This window comes from Cervus canadensis, chromosome 10 (genome assembly GCF_019320065.1).
Source record: "Cervus canadensis isolate Bull #8, Minnesota chromosome 10, ASM1932006v1, whole genome shotgun sequence".
Taxonomy (NCBI): Eukaryota; Metazoa; Chordata; class Mammalia; order Artiodactyla; family Cervidae; genus Cervus; species Cervus canadensis.
In genome coordinates, this window is record NC_057395.1 from 1545282 (window position 1) to 1563044 (window position 17763).

The window sequence follows — 17763 nt, forward strand, 5'->3', positions numbered from 1 at the left end:
TAGATAAACAAACATCCATGGGAAAATAAATATGAATAAAAATGTGGGTTAAAGAAGAAACAAAGTAGAAATGAAAGAGACACAGAAGTACAGAACAGACTTTTGAACTCTGTGGGAGAAGGCGAGGGTGGGATGTTTCGAAAGAACAGCATGTATATTATCTATGGTGAAACAGATCACCAGCCCAGGTGGGATGCATGAGACAAGTGCTCCGGCCTGGTGCACTGGGAAGACCCAGAGGAATCGGGTGGAGAGGGAGGTGAGAGGGGGGATAGGGATGGGGAATGCGTGTAACTCTATGGCTGATTCATATCAATGTATGACAAAACCCACTGAAATGTAAAGTAATTAGCCTCCAACTAATAAAAAAAAATAAAATAAAATAAAACAAATAAATAAATAAAGAAGAAACAAAGTAGAAATGAAAAAAAAAATGGTACTTATAACAAAACCTACTGTAAATATTCTCAAATTCAAACAAAACATTCATTTATTTCAAGTCTGAAATCACTTTAATGTGCCTGGGCTGTTAATTTCTTAAGTCTTCTGTGAAGAGTTGAATGGCATATTGTCTATATGAAATTTTCCTAATTATTCTGCTGGGACTTTTCCATATGTCTCTGTGCTTTCATGAAACTCTAATGACTTGCAATAACATTTATTAAGAAAGAATTCTAAATGATTCTCCTTCTGTAATATTAATTTCTATGAACTACAAAGACTGATTGTTATATGAACCTCAATACTATTAAAATATCAGCAATAACCCCTAAATCTGTAAGCCAAAAGTTCAGACAATGACCTTTCAAGGAAAGATAAATAGATATCAATTTTCATTTAGCAAAGCCAACAAAACATTTTGCACTGACTGAAATAGATCACTGACCTTCTCCTCTGACTTTATTAAAAAGCTAATTTCTACAAAAGAGCAGGGTACTTGAGAATGCCAAAATGACAATAAATATTAAGAAATCATAATTATGGAAGGAAGTACATAGGAGCTATTCTCTTTTGACATGTTATATGACATAGTTCCAAAATTATGCCAAAGAATCATTATAACGATTGACCTCAGTTTATAAAGAGCTTCTGTCATTCAAATTGTATCAGTTAACTCTGAATTGAATTTAAAGTTTAACACTGACAAACACTATGTTTTTGATGTACTTCCCTAAATATGTTAAGTGCAACAATAATAATTAGAAAAAAATAGTATCTATTAACTAGAATGAAAGCCTGTTCAACTTCAATCACTAAAGCATCTATATTTAGTACTAATCAAAGACAATGAGCATTCTTTGCCACTGTTGTTTAGAGTGAACATAGTTTTTTTTTTTTTACAAAATATTTGTAAGTACTGGCAGAATGCACAGGCAGTTTCTGCCTTTTGCCATACATTCTCATATTTAATAAGCTAAAATCAAGCCAGATCTATGATGCTCCATATCAATTATATAACTCAAGGTCAGAAAAATGTTTAAAAGAAAACCATTATTTCTATTTTATGTTGATCGAGCATAATCTTTCTAAATTAGCTTCTGTAACATAGGCAATTAGCTTCTGTAATACATATAATCAGATATTTTTAAATATTATCAAAATAAACTATTCATTTCTGTATTCAAAAGAGTGATTCTTTTAATGGAAAATAAAATTTCACTTCATTTAAAAAGCTCATACTAGATCATAAGGTGGTAATATAATAATTGTATGGGAAACTGTAATTAAACAATGAATATGCCTATATCAGAGTAAAAAGGTAGAAATACTTAAGAACTAACATCTCTATAACAATTGAAAATATTCTTCCTCTGTTGAGAGACCCCCAAGCAGAATTTTATGTTGTATACAACTCTATTTGTGTTCCTTGATATGCTTGTGCTTAAAAACCAAGTCCTGTCATTTACCTGATATTCCTGTATTAACAGGAGAAGAGTTTAAGCTGATATGATTCTGTATTTGTAAGGGGCTTCAAAAGTGGAGTGAGGCTGTCAATTCCTGATCAGGTCAACCAAGTATTTGGAGGTTAAAAAAGCCAGTCACCAGAAAGAAGGCTTTTGTGGTTCACATAAAGTCCAGTGAAAGAGTATGATTTAGGAAGGAAATAGGAATCTCAGAGTTTACAGCATCGGAAACCCTACACCAGATGAAAAGAAGAATGGTCTCAGTGTCAGGATAGGGAAAAGGTTCTAGTAAGAATCTGCCACCAATGGCCACGTGACTTGCAGCAATCACTCAACCTCTCTTGGGTTCCTTTCCAACTAACCGTGAGAGATGGTTGACCTCATAAAAGGAGAAACATTCTTTATAATGACACCATTTTGAGGGACATGATTTAAAAACACATAAAAATGCTCAGCTAGAAGGGATGATTAATGGCAGCATCTGGAGGGGACAGTGACAGGGAGTCAGAAAAGAGCCTAGCAGTTTGCTTGCTCTGAGTCATGGGGAAGGTCAGAGCAGACACACACGTCCCCTAGCACGCAGGGATTCCTCATCTGCAGGTGGAGATCCTTACAAAACACAATGATGTAAGGCATGGGTGAAGTATTAGCCAGGGCCACTCCGATTCTCCTTGGCACATTAAGAAAGGGAAGCAACAGGATATTCCAGAAGAGCAGGAGACAAGGGACCAGGGGCCTCACTTCTCAGCATTCCACCAGGAATCACCCACAGCTTCAAAGGAATCAATCCCTTCCCATCACCAAAAGACAGACCCAAAGTGGAGGAAGGGCCTCTGGTTCTCTTGGACATCAAATGGGACACTCAAAATAGTCAAAGCCTCCCTGTTGCTTTGGGCTTGATGGTAACATCCTGAATCCCATTTCCTTCACTGTCAACAACTGTACTGCAGTCATAACCACTAACCCTTTCCTAGAAACATCTGGTTTATAGCCTTATCCTCTGAACTTGTACGTGTAAATTTTTATACAGCAAAGGGAATCTGAAAAGCATGAAAAAACACAACTTGAAATACTTTCTTTAAAAGTCATGTCAGTTGTAATAATGAGATAAGACTTAAGGTGCTTGGGGTTAGTTGACAGAAAGCTGACTTGACGGGAAGATCAGTTGTACCTTTCTTGAGCTGGATGTTAAGCTTCTTGCCTATTTTTTTGGTGTTGTAACCACTGCTGGGACTGAACACATGGTGTGCTGCAAGGGCGGGAGCGGCAGGCGGCTTTCCCGAGGGCTGCGCGCTCTGAGGTAGGAGTCGGGGGTGAGGGTCCGCGTGCTCAGGTGGGGGGTTCAGCCGGGACGCCCTGGGCAGAGCCTGGGGCCCCGCGCTGGTCACACCCCTGTGATCCACATGCTGGCTGTCCGGGCTGAAGCGGCTCGAGTAGTAATTGTTCCTCTCGCTTTGGGACAGTTGTTCATACTGCTCTTTATTGGCTGCGGGAACCACATGGAACCAAATGATGGATGTCCGCATGGCTTGGCGAAACATGTGTTGTGCTCTGGGTTTGAGGAAGAGTGGAAAGTTAGCAAAAAAAGACTGGCAGACTCGAAGGTATTGTGAACTTAATTAAGTATATGCATTAAGCAACAAGAATGGACACACTTTGTTGAAACTAAAAACAACCCCAATATAAATTTTAATTCTCAAATTAAAAATGACAAAACTATCTACAACTACAGTTGAAATGCTGGGTCTTGCACTGTCAATCATTCGGTTATACTGTAGCTTTAAGCATAAGAGGTATTATCATTTCAATATTAAGAGAAATTAAATATAACCTCTCTACAATATTATCCAATAGGACTTTTGAAAATCATTATTAAGTATTTCCTTGCAAGGAGACCAATCGAGTTTTTAAGGAAACATACTTAAAAATACACTTAGAAAACTATATAAAGTGACTATCCATTATTTATCAGAAAAAGTAATCCAAGTCTCTACATGCAAAAAACCCCTCAAAAATGCCAACGCAGCTTCAGAGACCCAAGAGCAGTTGGTTGCAGTGCAATTCCCAGACCAGTATAAGAAGCTCCTCCATTTCATCTGGATCCCTAGTCAGGTCTTAAACCGGATCCTCACGATTCCTGTTCATTCTTGCCTTATTTGATAGGAACTAGAGAATTTGTAGCTTTTTAATTGAGTAAGGGCTTGAATTAAGATAAGGAAAATCTGCCTGCTTGTCAAGTTATGTGTGACAAAGTTGGTAGTGTGAGCTAAAAGTATAATAAAAACTAGCAACCTGGTGAATTTTCCACAAGGTGAGGAAGTTGCCAAATTGTAAAGCCTAAACTGGGCCCATAACATCTGAAGGAGTGCCGTTAGACTATAGTCGAATGGTAGTGATTACCTGAGGTTTGATGAAATTTTTAAAAGCTAGAGAATGGCAGAAAATTCCCCTCTCCAGCATGAAGGCACAGAGCACAGACACATGGTCCGAGGCACTCCCATCACCTGCACTCTGTCATGCCTGACGCAGAAAAGAGCAGCAATGAGGCAGCCCACACTTACTGTTCAAATCTTCTATTTCGAAGGTCACCATCATTAATCCTGACAATGCAATCATTCTCATGAAAAAGGTTTTCTTGTTCAGCTTTACCACCTTTCTCCAGTCGTTTTACTAATAACCCCAGGGTTCTGGAACATTAAGAATGCAAATCGTTACACATGTAATATTGCTACTGTGCACAATACACTACTGCTTTAATGTTGGTATTATATTTACAAAGGCTGCCTAATAAAGGGGTGTATTAAATCACTATTCAGACATTTTATAATAACACCAACACAAAAAACATGATGGTATAAATGGTGCATAAAAAGGGATCTTTTCAATAAATATGAGCAATTGTTTCTGGAGTGTCAGAGTCATGCTTCTGAAATACAGTGTACACCTCTCTCTATGCTTACAAACGCTCCCAACACAGCCGGCCTAACGACTCAGTGGCTGAGGCAGCGGGCAGAGTGAATGAGCATGGATTAGTGAGCGGTCTGGCAGTCTTCTGTTTCAAGCCAGCTGGTACAGTGCTGATGGCAACCCCATCTTTCCATGAAAGGAAAGGTAAGGAGGAGAAGCTCACCCGGGCGCATTGCACATTTGAGAAGGAGAATTGGGAAGATTTCAAAAATAGAAGAGTTTCCATTCCTGGCATCTGAATTTGATATTGCCTCATGTTCTGAAATTCAAAACTTGTTAGGTCTCCCAGAAGTACGTAATTTGTTGCCATTATTCCCTTCGGAAGAAAATAGGAAGCCAGGGACAAATTCCAATCTTGGCAGTCACCATTCAGCTCTCAGTGTTAAGTCAAACTTCAAGTAGAAAGAAAAGCCCAAGTGAACTTTTAGAGACCAAGATGGAGGGGGGAAAAAGATTACTGCAAATGTACTTGGTCTGGAGCACCAACTCCTTGACTGACAGGATGGACATTCTATATACCCCATAGAAACAGCAAACACTATATATGATCACAGCTTCATAAGTAACAGGAATCCTCACCTTAGTCCTGATGCTCTGATTTACTGTGAAGATTAGCATCTATTCTGTATCATGATCATGTTAAAATTTTTATGAATTTATTTTCGGCTTGTCCCAAGCTTAGATTTTCTTTCATAATCCTAATATTTAGAGACACAAGAAATGCCCATATGGAGACTAGCATTAAGAATCCTGCATAAATTAAAGTTGAAGACACCAAATTTCCAATCACCTATCTGTATTTTTCAACGGAGTACAAATCTGAAGTATGTACTGTCCAATAGAAAGATGCTCCAATAGATAGCATCCTTCTTTTAAACCTTTGAGGTAACTGTTGCTGCTGATCTCATTGCCCTGTCACTGTTACTTATACACACATCTTATCTCTATTGTTGCCCTATCAGCTCCTGGAAAGTGGGGAACATGGGCCTGAGCTTGTCGTAAGGTCTTGACAAATGAAAACTGAATGAATGGGTGCTTAGGTTTATCTGAGGCAAACAAGTCTCCTAACAAGGTTTTGCAAAATAGAGTAAGTGAAATAAAATGCAGAATCAGATCCTCTTTTTCATGATGGTATCATTTATACCAAATACAGGACTGAGCTGAAATTCACTGAGATGAAGGCCCTTTTGTTTTTTGGTTGTCATTCTACAGTTTAACCCTGTTTCTTTGATGAATATTTACTGAGTCACTTTTAATGTCATTCTAAACTTTATTATTAAATATAGTGAAGAGGCACAGTGTCTTACTATGGTTAAGTATACCTACTGCAAGAATAAGAGGAGATGACATTTAAATTGCCTTTGGGTCATGTTAATAATCGGGGATTAACATCTACTAGTGTAAGAGTCTAAGAAGCTTGGTGACTAGTGAAAAATATGACGTGTGTCATTGTTAGTTACTTGCCATCATATATTGGAACTAAATCAATATAAAAATCCTCTAAGCTCAAAGGTAAGAAAAAGTACACTGAGCCAGCAGCATGAGACCAGAGCCGTCAGAGTCCCTGCTTGGCAGGAAGTGAGAACTAACTGTGCATCACCAAAGTGCACGGTAAATGTAAAGTGACTCCTAAAATGTAAGCAAGCCCACAGTCTACCTTCCCAAGCTTCCCTATGATTTGTCTGTGTCTATGGGCTTCCCACGTGGCTCAGTGGTAAAGAATCCACCTGCCAATGCAGGGGACACAGGTTTGATCCCTTAGTTGGGAAGATCCCCTGGAGAAGGAAATGGCAACCCACTCCAGTATTCTTGCCAGGGTAATCCCATGGACAGAGGAGCCTGGTGAGATACAGTCCACGAGGCTGCAGAGTCGGATGGGGAAGAGTGACGGAGCGCGCACACACGCATGGGCAACCGAACAAAGTGTTCTATCCAGAGGCATCACATCATTAAGATATGCCCATGTCTCTGCTGAGTGTTCAGGACAAAATAAGAAGAGAAATCAAACTGAATCACAGTTATTGGCAATAGTGGAACCAGGAGAAGACGTGGGGCCACTCTGCCATCCAAGCATCAACGTGAGAGCACAGCAGAAAAAGAGGCCACCCACAGGCAATCCTAACAGAACCACAACTTGGTATCACTTCTGGTGCTAAAAGCTGCCTCAAAGGACCAACAACAGTTCTGTCAAGTTCATGTGTTCAGCCCCTGAGTAAAAGTACGCCCTACCAAGAGTCACTCCAGTTAATTAATTTTTAATCAGTGAGATCATGAGCAATGTCTCAATACAGTTACAACATTGCTGTGATCTCAAGTGTCTAAAAATAATTATGTTTTTATATATTCTGAAATATTTTGTGTATTCTGAAATAGAATATTTTTAGGGAAATGGAGAAAGTCAGACCAAGTTTAATGGAAATTATTTAGCAGGTAGCTAGTATCAGTCATTTGTTTAAATTTATAAATTTATCTCCAATAAAACCTTTCAGTATCTATAACAGTTTAAATAATCTAACTTGGAAATCTGTAATTTAATTCTACAAGTGGCATTAATATTCTTCAGATGAATAGGTCCATGGATTTATATTCATCTAGATAATCATTTTTCTTTTCTTAAATCTACTTTTCCCCCCATGGGAATCATTCCAGGATAATAATATACAGTAAAAAGGCCTGACATGCTTCATTCATAGAATGGCTTGTCTTTCTATACAAGCCCTCTTATACAACCAAATGCATGAGTGATCCTCACGTACAGTAAAAATGCTACAAATCAAAAACAAGTATGCTATCACATTTACATGAAATATTGCCAAAGTTTATTAAACGAGGTTTTAGAATCCAACATTATTCAAGTAGTCGCAGAAACCTCAGAATCCTTTTCTCAGCACTAGAGACTAGACAGTTGATGGGGTGGTTGAGGGTGGTGGGTAGAGGAGCAGAAAGGGAAAAATTTCACCCTGAGTGACAACAGCAAGAGATCAGCGAAGCAACAGAACAGACTGAATTAAGGAGACGTTAGTAGCCTGCTGATTTCTAAGTACTTGACCACACTATTAGAATCATTCTCATCAAAAGAATGGATTAATTGAAAAGGAAAATGGTACAATCTGCAAAATTATCCCATTTGCTTCACTAGGTGAAAATGATTACAAAAGGAATGGGAATGAACGATCAAAAAAACTTCACAGGAAAATTGAACCGATAACATAACAGCCAAAATGAGAATGAAGAGGACCCTCTGAAGGGAAATCAATGGGAAGTAATAACAGAGATTTTCATCTTCCTGGAATGTTGTGTCTGCCAGCAGAGATATCTCCACCCCCGCCACCCCACCCCCCCACCCCACTGCCCATGAAAAGGCAGCTCAGATAGTATTTATAATTAGAAACAAATTTTAGGAGTCTATTTTGCAAATTCAACCAGCAACTAGAATTCCCTCTAAAGGAATAAAGAAGTGAGTGCCGATGCTGTTGTGATTCCCTTAACACCCTTATTAGAGAGAATAATTAAAGGTCATGAAGGTCAGAGCATTTTGGCATGACTCTATGCCAGGGTAGAGAGTAGTTTTCCTTCTTGGCAGTCAGTACCGGAATTCCTCATTAGGGGCAACCATTTTTCATTGGAAGGAACCACTTTGCGAAAGACAGAAGAGCAAGGAGAGGGAGAAGAAGAGTGGGGAGGGCAGCGGGGAGGGGAGGTCGCCTGGGGAGAGGACCAGGGGCCGAGCACCAGCCTGACTGTGCAGGAGGACGAGCAGGTCATTATTAACAGAGCAGGGAGGTCAGTCAGGGAATCCACAGCATCAGGGCTCGGGGTTATATGGGGCAGCATCTCTTCACCTCCTGCATGAATCTAATGTGAACCTGACTTGGCAAGATGCTTTCTGGGCAAGTGGATTTCTTCTGGTAAATTGAAAACACCCCCAAAACTACCTCTTTTCCCTGGTTCCTCTATCTTTTTAAAAATTTAGGGGAAAACACACTATGTACGTTATGTACAAATCCCACTTCTGAATGAATTTCCTACATTAAAAAATATGTAAATATACACATATTTCTTTGAAGTCCTCCACCATGGCTTTTGTACAATGTTTCTTACCCCCAAAAGGGGGCAAAGAAGGAGAATACAGCCCCAGAGAGTCAGCCTTGGAAAGGCAGCATCTCTGTACATGATTTTGGATGCATAATTAGAAATTTAACTGCTTAGATTATATTAAGGATTGCACCACTACATTTTTACAAGGTTCATTAGCCTAATTATACACTTAATTAAAACAAACTCAGTCACACATGTTAACATTTTCAATCCTAAGTATAAATTACAGCCAATGATAAAACTGAAAATAAGTAACAAATGTTTTATTGACATCTAAATTGGCTGAGCAAGTCTGAGTTTTGCTTTGATAACGTAAACTCCACAACTGCCACCCAGCTGTATGGAAATGATCATAATTCATCTTAATAAAAGCTGACACAGTGTAAACACCACAACTACAGCAAAAGCAGAGAAGGCGTGAGCAGAAGGAGCTCCCAGCAGCAGGACCCTCTCTCCTCACTGAGCCAGGGACAGTGGGCTGGAAATGACCTACATGCAATCCCTCAGAACCACAGTCAGGACTCCAAGTTAATAGAAAACATCTTGATTTTTTCTTTTTAATCTTTAGCGGAGGAGATAAAGTGGACCAAAACTTGGTCAAGTGAAAATAGAGAATTCCTTAAAATTAGGGCGGAAATGATAGTCATCATATTACTACATTTAAAGAAACAAGTTGTATCTAAATGTAAAATACAACTTTTCTCTCTAAAACAAATGCATTTAATATGTCCCCTTGATTCAAACAAAATGAATTTGCAGCTGAGAATGAACAACTGAAATCTTCCAGACAATAGGATACAGATACAGTAAATAAATTGTGTTTGGGGGGAAATGAATTGAAATAGAGTACTCGAAGTGCAAGAGGACATTTATTCTTTTAAAAGTGAATATTCAACTTAAAAACTCTATAGTGAACGGAAATATACAAGCCTCAAATAAAGCTCTTCTTAACACCTGAGCTGTTTCCATGAAATTCAAATTGGCTGTAATTCTTCATTAACAAATACACCCAACTACCTAAATAAGTCTGTACTGAAATTCTCAGATTTATGATGTAACAGTAAATTTTCATCTCACATTCATGATAGAAGAGATCATTTTGAGATCATATTCCACTATTATACAGTCTCATTAGCACTTGCGTAGACAACCAGAACACCCAGCATTTGGAGGTAATCTTAAAGTGCATCACAGGTAGGTAAGTAAAAGGTGAAATGTCAACACCATTCTTATTATATTAGCTGCCACTGCCAAATACCTCACTAAAGGAATTTTACACGCACTTTGTAAGCTCCTGTATTTTCTTATTGAAACCATACAAAGTCACAGGAGTGTACCAGCCTTCAGATGTGAAGACTGAGGCTAAGTGAAGGAAACCTGCTCAGGCCACACTTACTTGAAGGACAGAGCCAGGAACTGTCCCAAGTATCTTTGGTCTCAAAAAAGTTGCCATCAAGATGCATCTCTTAGCCTGGACTGTTCCTAACAAGCCCTTGGCCAATAACACGAAGACTCAGCATGTGGTTACGGCCATCACTGACTGCCACAAAGAGGGAACACAGCACAGGTAACTGGGAATTCTGGAAAGAAGATGAGCGTTCTGTTTTTGATGTCTTATACAGCAAAAAGTAATATAATAAAGGTTCAGTGACCTAAGAGTTAAAACTAACACTATTTATAACTCACGGAAGTATTAAAGGAGTCAAGTTCATAGAATTTCACTGAACTATTAAGTAGATGAGTATTTTTCTTAAGACCTTCCAAATATGTCTACCTACTACTCTTTTATACAGAATAGTTAAAACTTAATAAACACTTGGGTTTTATTTGAGACAAAAATTATTCAATTATGTCCATTACAGAAAAGAGAGAAGCAGGCTGCACTTTATTAAAAATAATATGCTTTAAAAAATAAAATAAAGAATAAAATTTAATTTAAAAAAGAATAATATGCTTTAGCCATATGTGTTTCCATAGGGGAGAAGATTAAGAATGTCTTCTATAAGTTAGACTGGGACCAAATAGAAGAATAATAGCTAACCTAAAAAATAATACAATGCAATTTCTCGAAAACCTCCAACAATTTCTCTATTATTTACGGAATCAAGTCTCACAGGCCATTCATAAAGTGCTTTCTAAGAGCCATTTCCAATACACTCTGTTTCAAATCATTATTTCTCAGCAAATCACACACATTTGTATGGAACATCTTCCTTTCGTATGTCCTCTTCCTGGAAAGAAGATCTTCTCAGACATCACTAGCATTGAGTCATATATTTCCTTTAAAGAACAGATCAAGTTCCATTGCTTCACAGCTCCACTTCCTCTAAATCCTACCACACACATGCATCAAGTTCTTTGGACACATAGTATAGATCTCTTTATGTAATACACATTTCTCAATTAGACTTTTAAGTCCCTTAAAACTACAAAATCTTACTATTTCATAAGCCCAGCCCCGATTTCAGAATATACATTTTATCTTGCTTTCTAAATATTTAATATTACAGCATAATCATATTCCTAAGTAATTGGAAAAGCTCGGGAAAACTTATTAACATCAAGCCAGGATACATCCTTATTGTTTCATTTCTAATGTACATCAGATATTTATTTTTATATGTATTTTATTTCAATAGCAATGCAGAGTTAGTAGGGATAGTCACAGTAAGCTTCGCTGAGCAATATTGTTGGGCTAGGTCCTAGAAATATAAAAAATTTTAACATGAAACATGATTTTTCTGCCAAAGGAAATGACAATCACTTGGCAGAGCCATCCTGAAAGTAGTAGCACTTGTGATTTAAATAAGGAGGTTATGTTTGACATTTAAATCAAGAGGAAATGAAATTGTATGTGTGAAGTGAAAATTGATTTCAAGGTAGTGAAACTGCGAATAAAGAACTCTGGGTGGGGATCAGCTAATTTTATATTTTTGAATAAAACACAGGATGATAACTAGAGAAAAACAGAGCACCGAGGGGTATCAGCACAGACCCCCTGTGCTGCCATTTCTCCGCTTTTGCTTTTAGTGCCCAAGGCAGTGGCTGGGGGAAGGGCAGCCACAAGCCAGTTGTCACTAAAGAACATTCAACCCACTCTAGAAAATGACCTTTTAAAACTGATCCAGCAGAATCTTTATTCAAAAATCTTCATTATACCGCAGGCCAAAATAATACCAAATACATAAGCAGCTTTAAAAATTTCTCTAACATTGACTTCACGTTTTTTCCAATTTCCCTGAATTATGTTTGATATTTGAGATGTTTCGCATCGAGTTTCTTCTCTTTAGGATATATAATTCCCATTCTGTACTGTTCCTTAAAACTTTTTGACTTTGAAATTGAAATCAGAAAGCAATACTGACATGTATATGTCACTTTTAGAAAAATAAGTATTCACTAAGTGTTATTCAATTAATTACATCTCCAAAACTGAGAGGGGCCCAAGTACGACTGCAATTTTGCACAAAGAAACTTATTCTCAGAAATTTCAGCTTACATCCCACAAATATATATTCTCACATTCCCACTGGATAATATATGCAATTTCTTCACGAGTTCCACTTAATTTCCTCCTTTATGCTATACTGCATTGCTTAATTTGCCCTCACAGTCACCATGGAGCTGATGTACCTTCCTTCATAAGGTGTCATCTCAATTAAAATCATCTTCTACAACAAGCCAGCTTCAGTTACCTAATTCAGACAACCCCTCCTCTATCAACTCACAATGTCGGCATTTATCACATAATTATAATAGTGTGAGTTCCTGGCTATCACTCCATCTTGACTGCAAATCCCTGGAGATAGACCATGTCCCATTCATCCTTGTTTCCCAACACCTAACACAGTAAATGCTTGGGAAGGTTTCTGACAGACTGGGAAAGAATTTACTTGTCAGCATTTCTGAGAACAAGGGAGATGGGTGTCTCTGGCTCCTGAAGATTGGCGTCTAGAATTCTGGATGAGCCCCCCTGTTGTTCTCTGCATTTTCAGCCTCACTCCAGAGAACCAGGAATGTCAAGACAATGAGGAAGCTCAAAGACACATTACAGGTGTTAGGGGGAAAGAATTCTGCTCCGTTTCCCAGTATGAAAATTGCTGATGCCTAGAAAGGGTTTATAAAGAATCTCATTGTCTTAATCTCTTTGTCCCTTGTACAAGAATGCTGTACAGGATTTTCTTCATTACACTGCCAAATCAACAGGGATTAAAAATGACACCTGCTAGTTCTGCAAAGGGATCCTTGTCTAGTTGAATGAGTTCTGTATATCAAAATGAAATGCCATGGTAACCAGTATAAATACCTTCCACTGAATTAATCTGCAGTAGATTTATTTTTCTATCTTACAGTTTTTTTGCTTTAGGCTTTTTACCTATCTATTTTATCCCAATATCCTTTCACAATGTAGAAAATGTGTAATAAATGGCAGAAAATAATATGTTTGAAATACTGGTTCAAAGCTGGTCCATACACAATTAAGTCTCAGTTGTGGTGAGTTCTATTCCACAAGCAGTTAAAGGCACACTGGTACTGGGAAGCTATCATCCATGCATTTTACCCTCTTAGCTTATTTTTCTACTCATGAAATAAATGGAAAAGGGATTTAACTTCTGAGGTCATTTAAAATTATAATTTTTAAAGGAGATAAAGGCAAGGGCCATTTTGAAAACAACCGAGCTCATTTAAATAAAAGTTCTTTGACGAAAGTTCAGTGTTTCTCTAGAGTTTTAAAAAAAGAAGAAGAAAAGAAGGGAAAAAAGTAAAAGTGGTCATAAGTCTGTGAGTTTAACACCCTGCTCTCAATTCCAGGAGAATTTCACATCATGTTAGATAATGCTCACTTTCAAGCCTCCTACTCCAGCAGAGTTCTAGGTAAATCAATGTATCAGCTTCCAGACCTTCCATAAGGCATGTGCTTTACCAGAAACATGAAGTCTGGACACAGCACTGTCAGGAACATATACTAGGAAGGAAGTGCAATTGTTCAAACACTTATTTTAAAAAATTAAACAGATAATTCAGTCACATGCCTGTAATTGACATTCCAATGTCTCTTACAACATACTAGATGCTTATAATTCCTTTGCAAGAGTTGAAAGAATGTCCTATGTTCTCACTCACTGGCCTAAGGTGACTTTCCAGCTCCCTGTTTTCTTCTCCCAGCACAAAGGAAGTTTAAAAATAAATAGATAAAGGGATAACAATAAAAGAAAGAAGTTCAAACTAAAAACACAAATAGATCATAAATATGTTTCAGTGGGTAATAAGTAGATGGGTAAATAAGAGAGGATGAGATTAAAACTCAAAGGTTAATGCCTCTCCCCATGCCCCACCATGCCCCACCATGCCCCAGGAGGAGGCAGATGATGAAAGACTCATCAAACATTTGATTAGTTGATGTGATTAGCTGCAAAATCAGTTCTTAGTATTTGAATATATATAAAGCAAACAATAATTCTTTCATTGAAAACAAGCAGTAGGGTAAAAGAAACTCATGTAACATTTGACATTTTTAAGGATACATCTTCTATGAAGTAATGAAGTCATACTAACAAACGGTGCAAAATTGTGCCATTTGGGTGGACAGATTGAAGAGGAGACACAGATCCCATGGGAGGAAATAAATCTATAGCTTCTCTAACTTAAAAATTTTAGAACACAATTATAAAAATCATACAAAATTAAAGAACTAAACAAACATATAAACAAATTTTCAATGAATCATTTTCTATGTTATCCAGATAGCTTATACTGGATACATGTTTCCCAGAAAAATGCTTGAAGAACTTCCTTACCTTTGCACATTCAGCTGGAGTTCTGGCAATAAAGGCTATCATCAATTTGCAGCGTGGTAAAATGTTTGCATGGATGTGATGAACAATAAAATTATTAGAATAATTTAAATGCCCGATTTCTTCATCAGCCTAAGTGCTTTCTGTGATTATGATGCATATGTGTGAAGGAAGGCAAAGTGGCCCCCAAATGAAAAGGCTTCTATTAAGCATATGCTAAGTCAACACTACTCTACATCTGAGCAAAAATGAAGATAAAACACTGTACATAATGATTCAATTAAAAACCTGCAAGATACGTTACCTGCCGCCTCGAGCACTGAAAGGCACTACATGGATTCCCAGAGGCCCTCCATCGTTGGGGACTTGTACGAGCTTTACCATATCACTGTGAGACAATGATGAATGAGGGAGCATGAACATGTACTGTCACAAACCAAAACCAAACCAAACCAAACACAAGCCTGCAACGGCAGGACACACAGTAAACAACAAGAGGACAAGACAAAAATTCCAAGGGGCACACACGCATATACACTCACATTCTGGAATAGAAGCATGGTGATGAAAGCACATTCAACACTACATACCTGCACGCTAGTCTGATGGCATGGGAGGGGAGCAATCATCAGAAATAACTACATTAAAAATCACCCAGCACATTGCTCTCGGACCACACTCTTCTGTATGGTCCAAGTTCACATTTTGTAATCAGATCTCTAGACTTGCACTGAAAATTTCCCATCCTAATATCTAATCAAGGATTATGAAGGCTAATGGGCTAAAGATGTTTCCATTGCACAGCACTTTATAATTTACAAAGCGCTCCTGCACAGGTCACTTCGTTGATCCTTCCAATAGTCCAGTAAGGGCACAGCTCTGCCCTGGAGGTAGCCGTCCAGATAGGATGCCACCACCCTTGCTCCTAACATCCTGCCTGCTGTAAGCTCACTGCATATACAGGTGACACAAGCCCAGGGGATACCCATGAAAAATCAAACAATTACCTTAAGAGTGTTTGTAATTGAACGCTCAAGTCTTTACACTGTTTATATGAAGTTACATGACTTCATTTGTAGACTTCTACTACATAACTACAGTACCTTAATATTAATATCATAAGCCCAAATTTACTGCAAATTGGTGTAATCTAGAGAATGTAAATTTACTAAACCATTTCAATGAGATTTCACTTTGTTTGTAGGTATTTCTGTGGGTATAAGCATGGCACAGAAATCTAAACAGTACTGATCCAATGAGCAGTATTTGGAAATACTATTTCAACTAGATATTAGGTATCTAGTTTAAGGAAACCTGGACAAACATAAGTAACTACCAATGGACTTGATCAGGATCCCAGTACAGTTCTTATGCACTGGAAAATGCCAATACTTAAACTGTATGTCTTAAATGAAAACCTGAGGTAATCCTATATACTATAAGTACCCTGGTTATGTAATACAAAGACTCAAGAAAATTAAAGATAGGAATATCAAACAAATCAAAATTGAAAATATGTATATAGATTTAATCATTTATACTACTTAGGACATTAGTTAATATCCTAATTAGCTAAATTAAAATTGTCATATTGCAAAATATTTACTAAAGTAATACTATTTACATGGATATTTAAGTTTTTAATGTTTTCATAGAATGTCCTAAAATCCTATTTCAGATATCATTAATAGCATTTGAACATCTATTTAATGTCTGCTTGTCAACTAAGGATAGTATGGTATTTTTTATACATTTATTTATTTCATAGTCTTTCTCAAAAGAACTATGACAGTACAAGTATTTCTTAAATGTAATTACTTGGAGAGCACTGGGTGCTGAATATCCAAACATAATCTGACTCAGGACCCTGTTTAATTTCACTGAGAAAATTCTTACAGCCCTTTCTTGGAAAGCCAAGAAAAGACAAAATTAAGAGTCTAATAATTAATATCTCCACCCCAACTTTTACCCAAAGTCAAAGAAAAAATTTAGAATGACTACTCTAAGGTAACTCAAAGTCTTAAAAACATTTTCCATTCAAACATGACATTATTTAAGATAACTGCAAAGTTGTGACAATATATGAAAGTTTTTCTTTGACCTTTTATACTTAAAATCATGTTCAAGGTCCCTAACCTCATATAAGGTCCCCGTCAAATATCTTGAGAGATTCTATTTCTTCAAATCAATAAAAACATATACTAAAATGACTGATGCTTACCTGATCCAACTAGTTTTTCAAGTAAAGTATGTCTATCTTTTCTAATTTGGCAAAGTTGAAGGACAAACAAAATACTGACATACAAAAGCAACCTGAGAACAGTGACTGTGCCATGAACATGACAAACATTTTCAATCACATACTACTTTAGACTACCATTTAATAGTATTTGCCAAGGCATGAAACTCAGAGCAGGTACACGTGAATTTCCATGCTACAGTCCTAACATTAGATCATTAACTCAGTAGCTGAAAGATGCTCTTTGGAAAACAAACCAGTGCAAAGCATGTTTTAAATAAGCACAGACATTCCGCATGCCATACGGTTTCAGAATACTTGCTGCCATCAGTGAAGCTACATGGATGTTACAAACTTAGCTGAAACTGTCAGTAACTTACTCCAGAGAGAAGTTGGGGATGTTCTCCACACCGGTGTCGGCATGGCCCACGGGTTCCACGCGGCTGCTGTCTTCCTCTGCGACGTCCTCATCCTAAACAAAGAGAAGCACACCCTGGGTCAGGCTTATTCTTAGAAAGTGAATGAAAAGAAACTGGATAAAACTGGTCTAACAGGCATTATGACCACATTAACTACGTCTCTCGTCTAGTGAGGATGACCTTGAATGATAACATGGGTTTGAACATATGAAAAGTTGCATTTTAAAGCAGTAAGTCCCCCGAGTTAGTATACCCCAGGGGGTGAACAAGATGCCTCTGCAATAAGGAAAGGAAACATTAAGACTTATACCTATGTTAACTCCTTATCACTTTTACTTCAC

At 37.6% G+C, this 17763-nt stretch overlaps 1 protein-coding gene across 20 annotated transcripts in view; it reads right to left on the bottom strand.

The window, feature by feature from the left end:
• PARD3 (par-3 family cell polarity regulator) overlaps positions 1-17763 on the bottom strand; it is a 561862-nt gene that overhangs the window by 236408 nt on the left and 307691 nt on the right. For all 20 annotated transcript variants that reach the window (XM_043480525.1, XM_043480524.1, XM_043480531.1 and 17 more), the window contains 4 exons: positions 17384-17475; positions 15069-15152; positions 4466-4591; positions 3076-3455 (listed from right to left, as the gene is read on the bottom strand). In XM_043480525.1, the coding sequence (XP_043336460.1) occupies positions 3076-3455; positions 4466-4591; positions 15069-15152; positions 17384-17475 (682 nt within the window). The remainder of the gene's footprint in view (positions 1-3075; positions 3456-4465; positions 4592-15068; positions 15153-17383; positions 17476-17763) is intronic.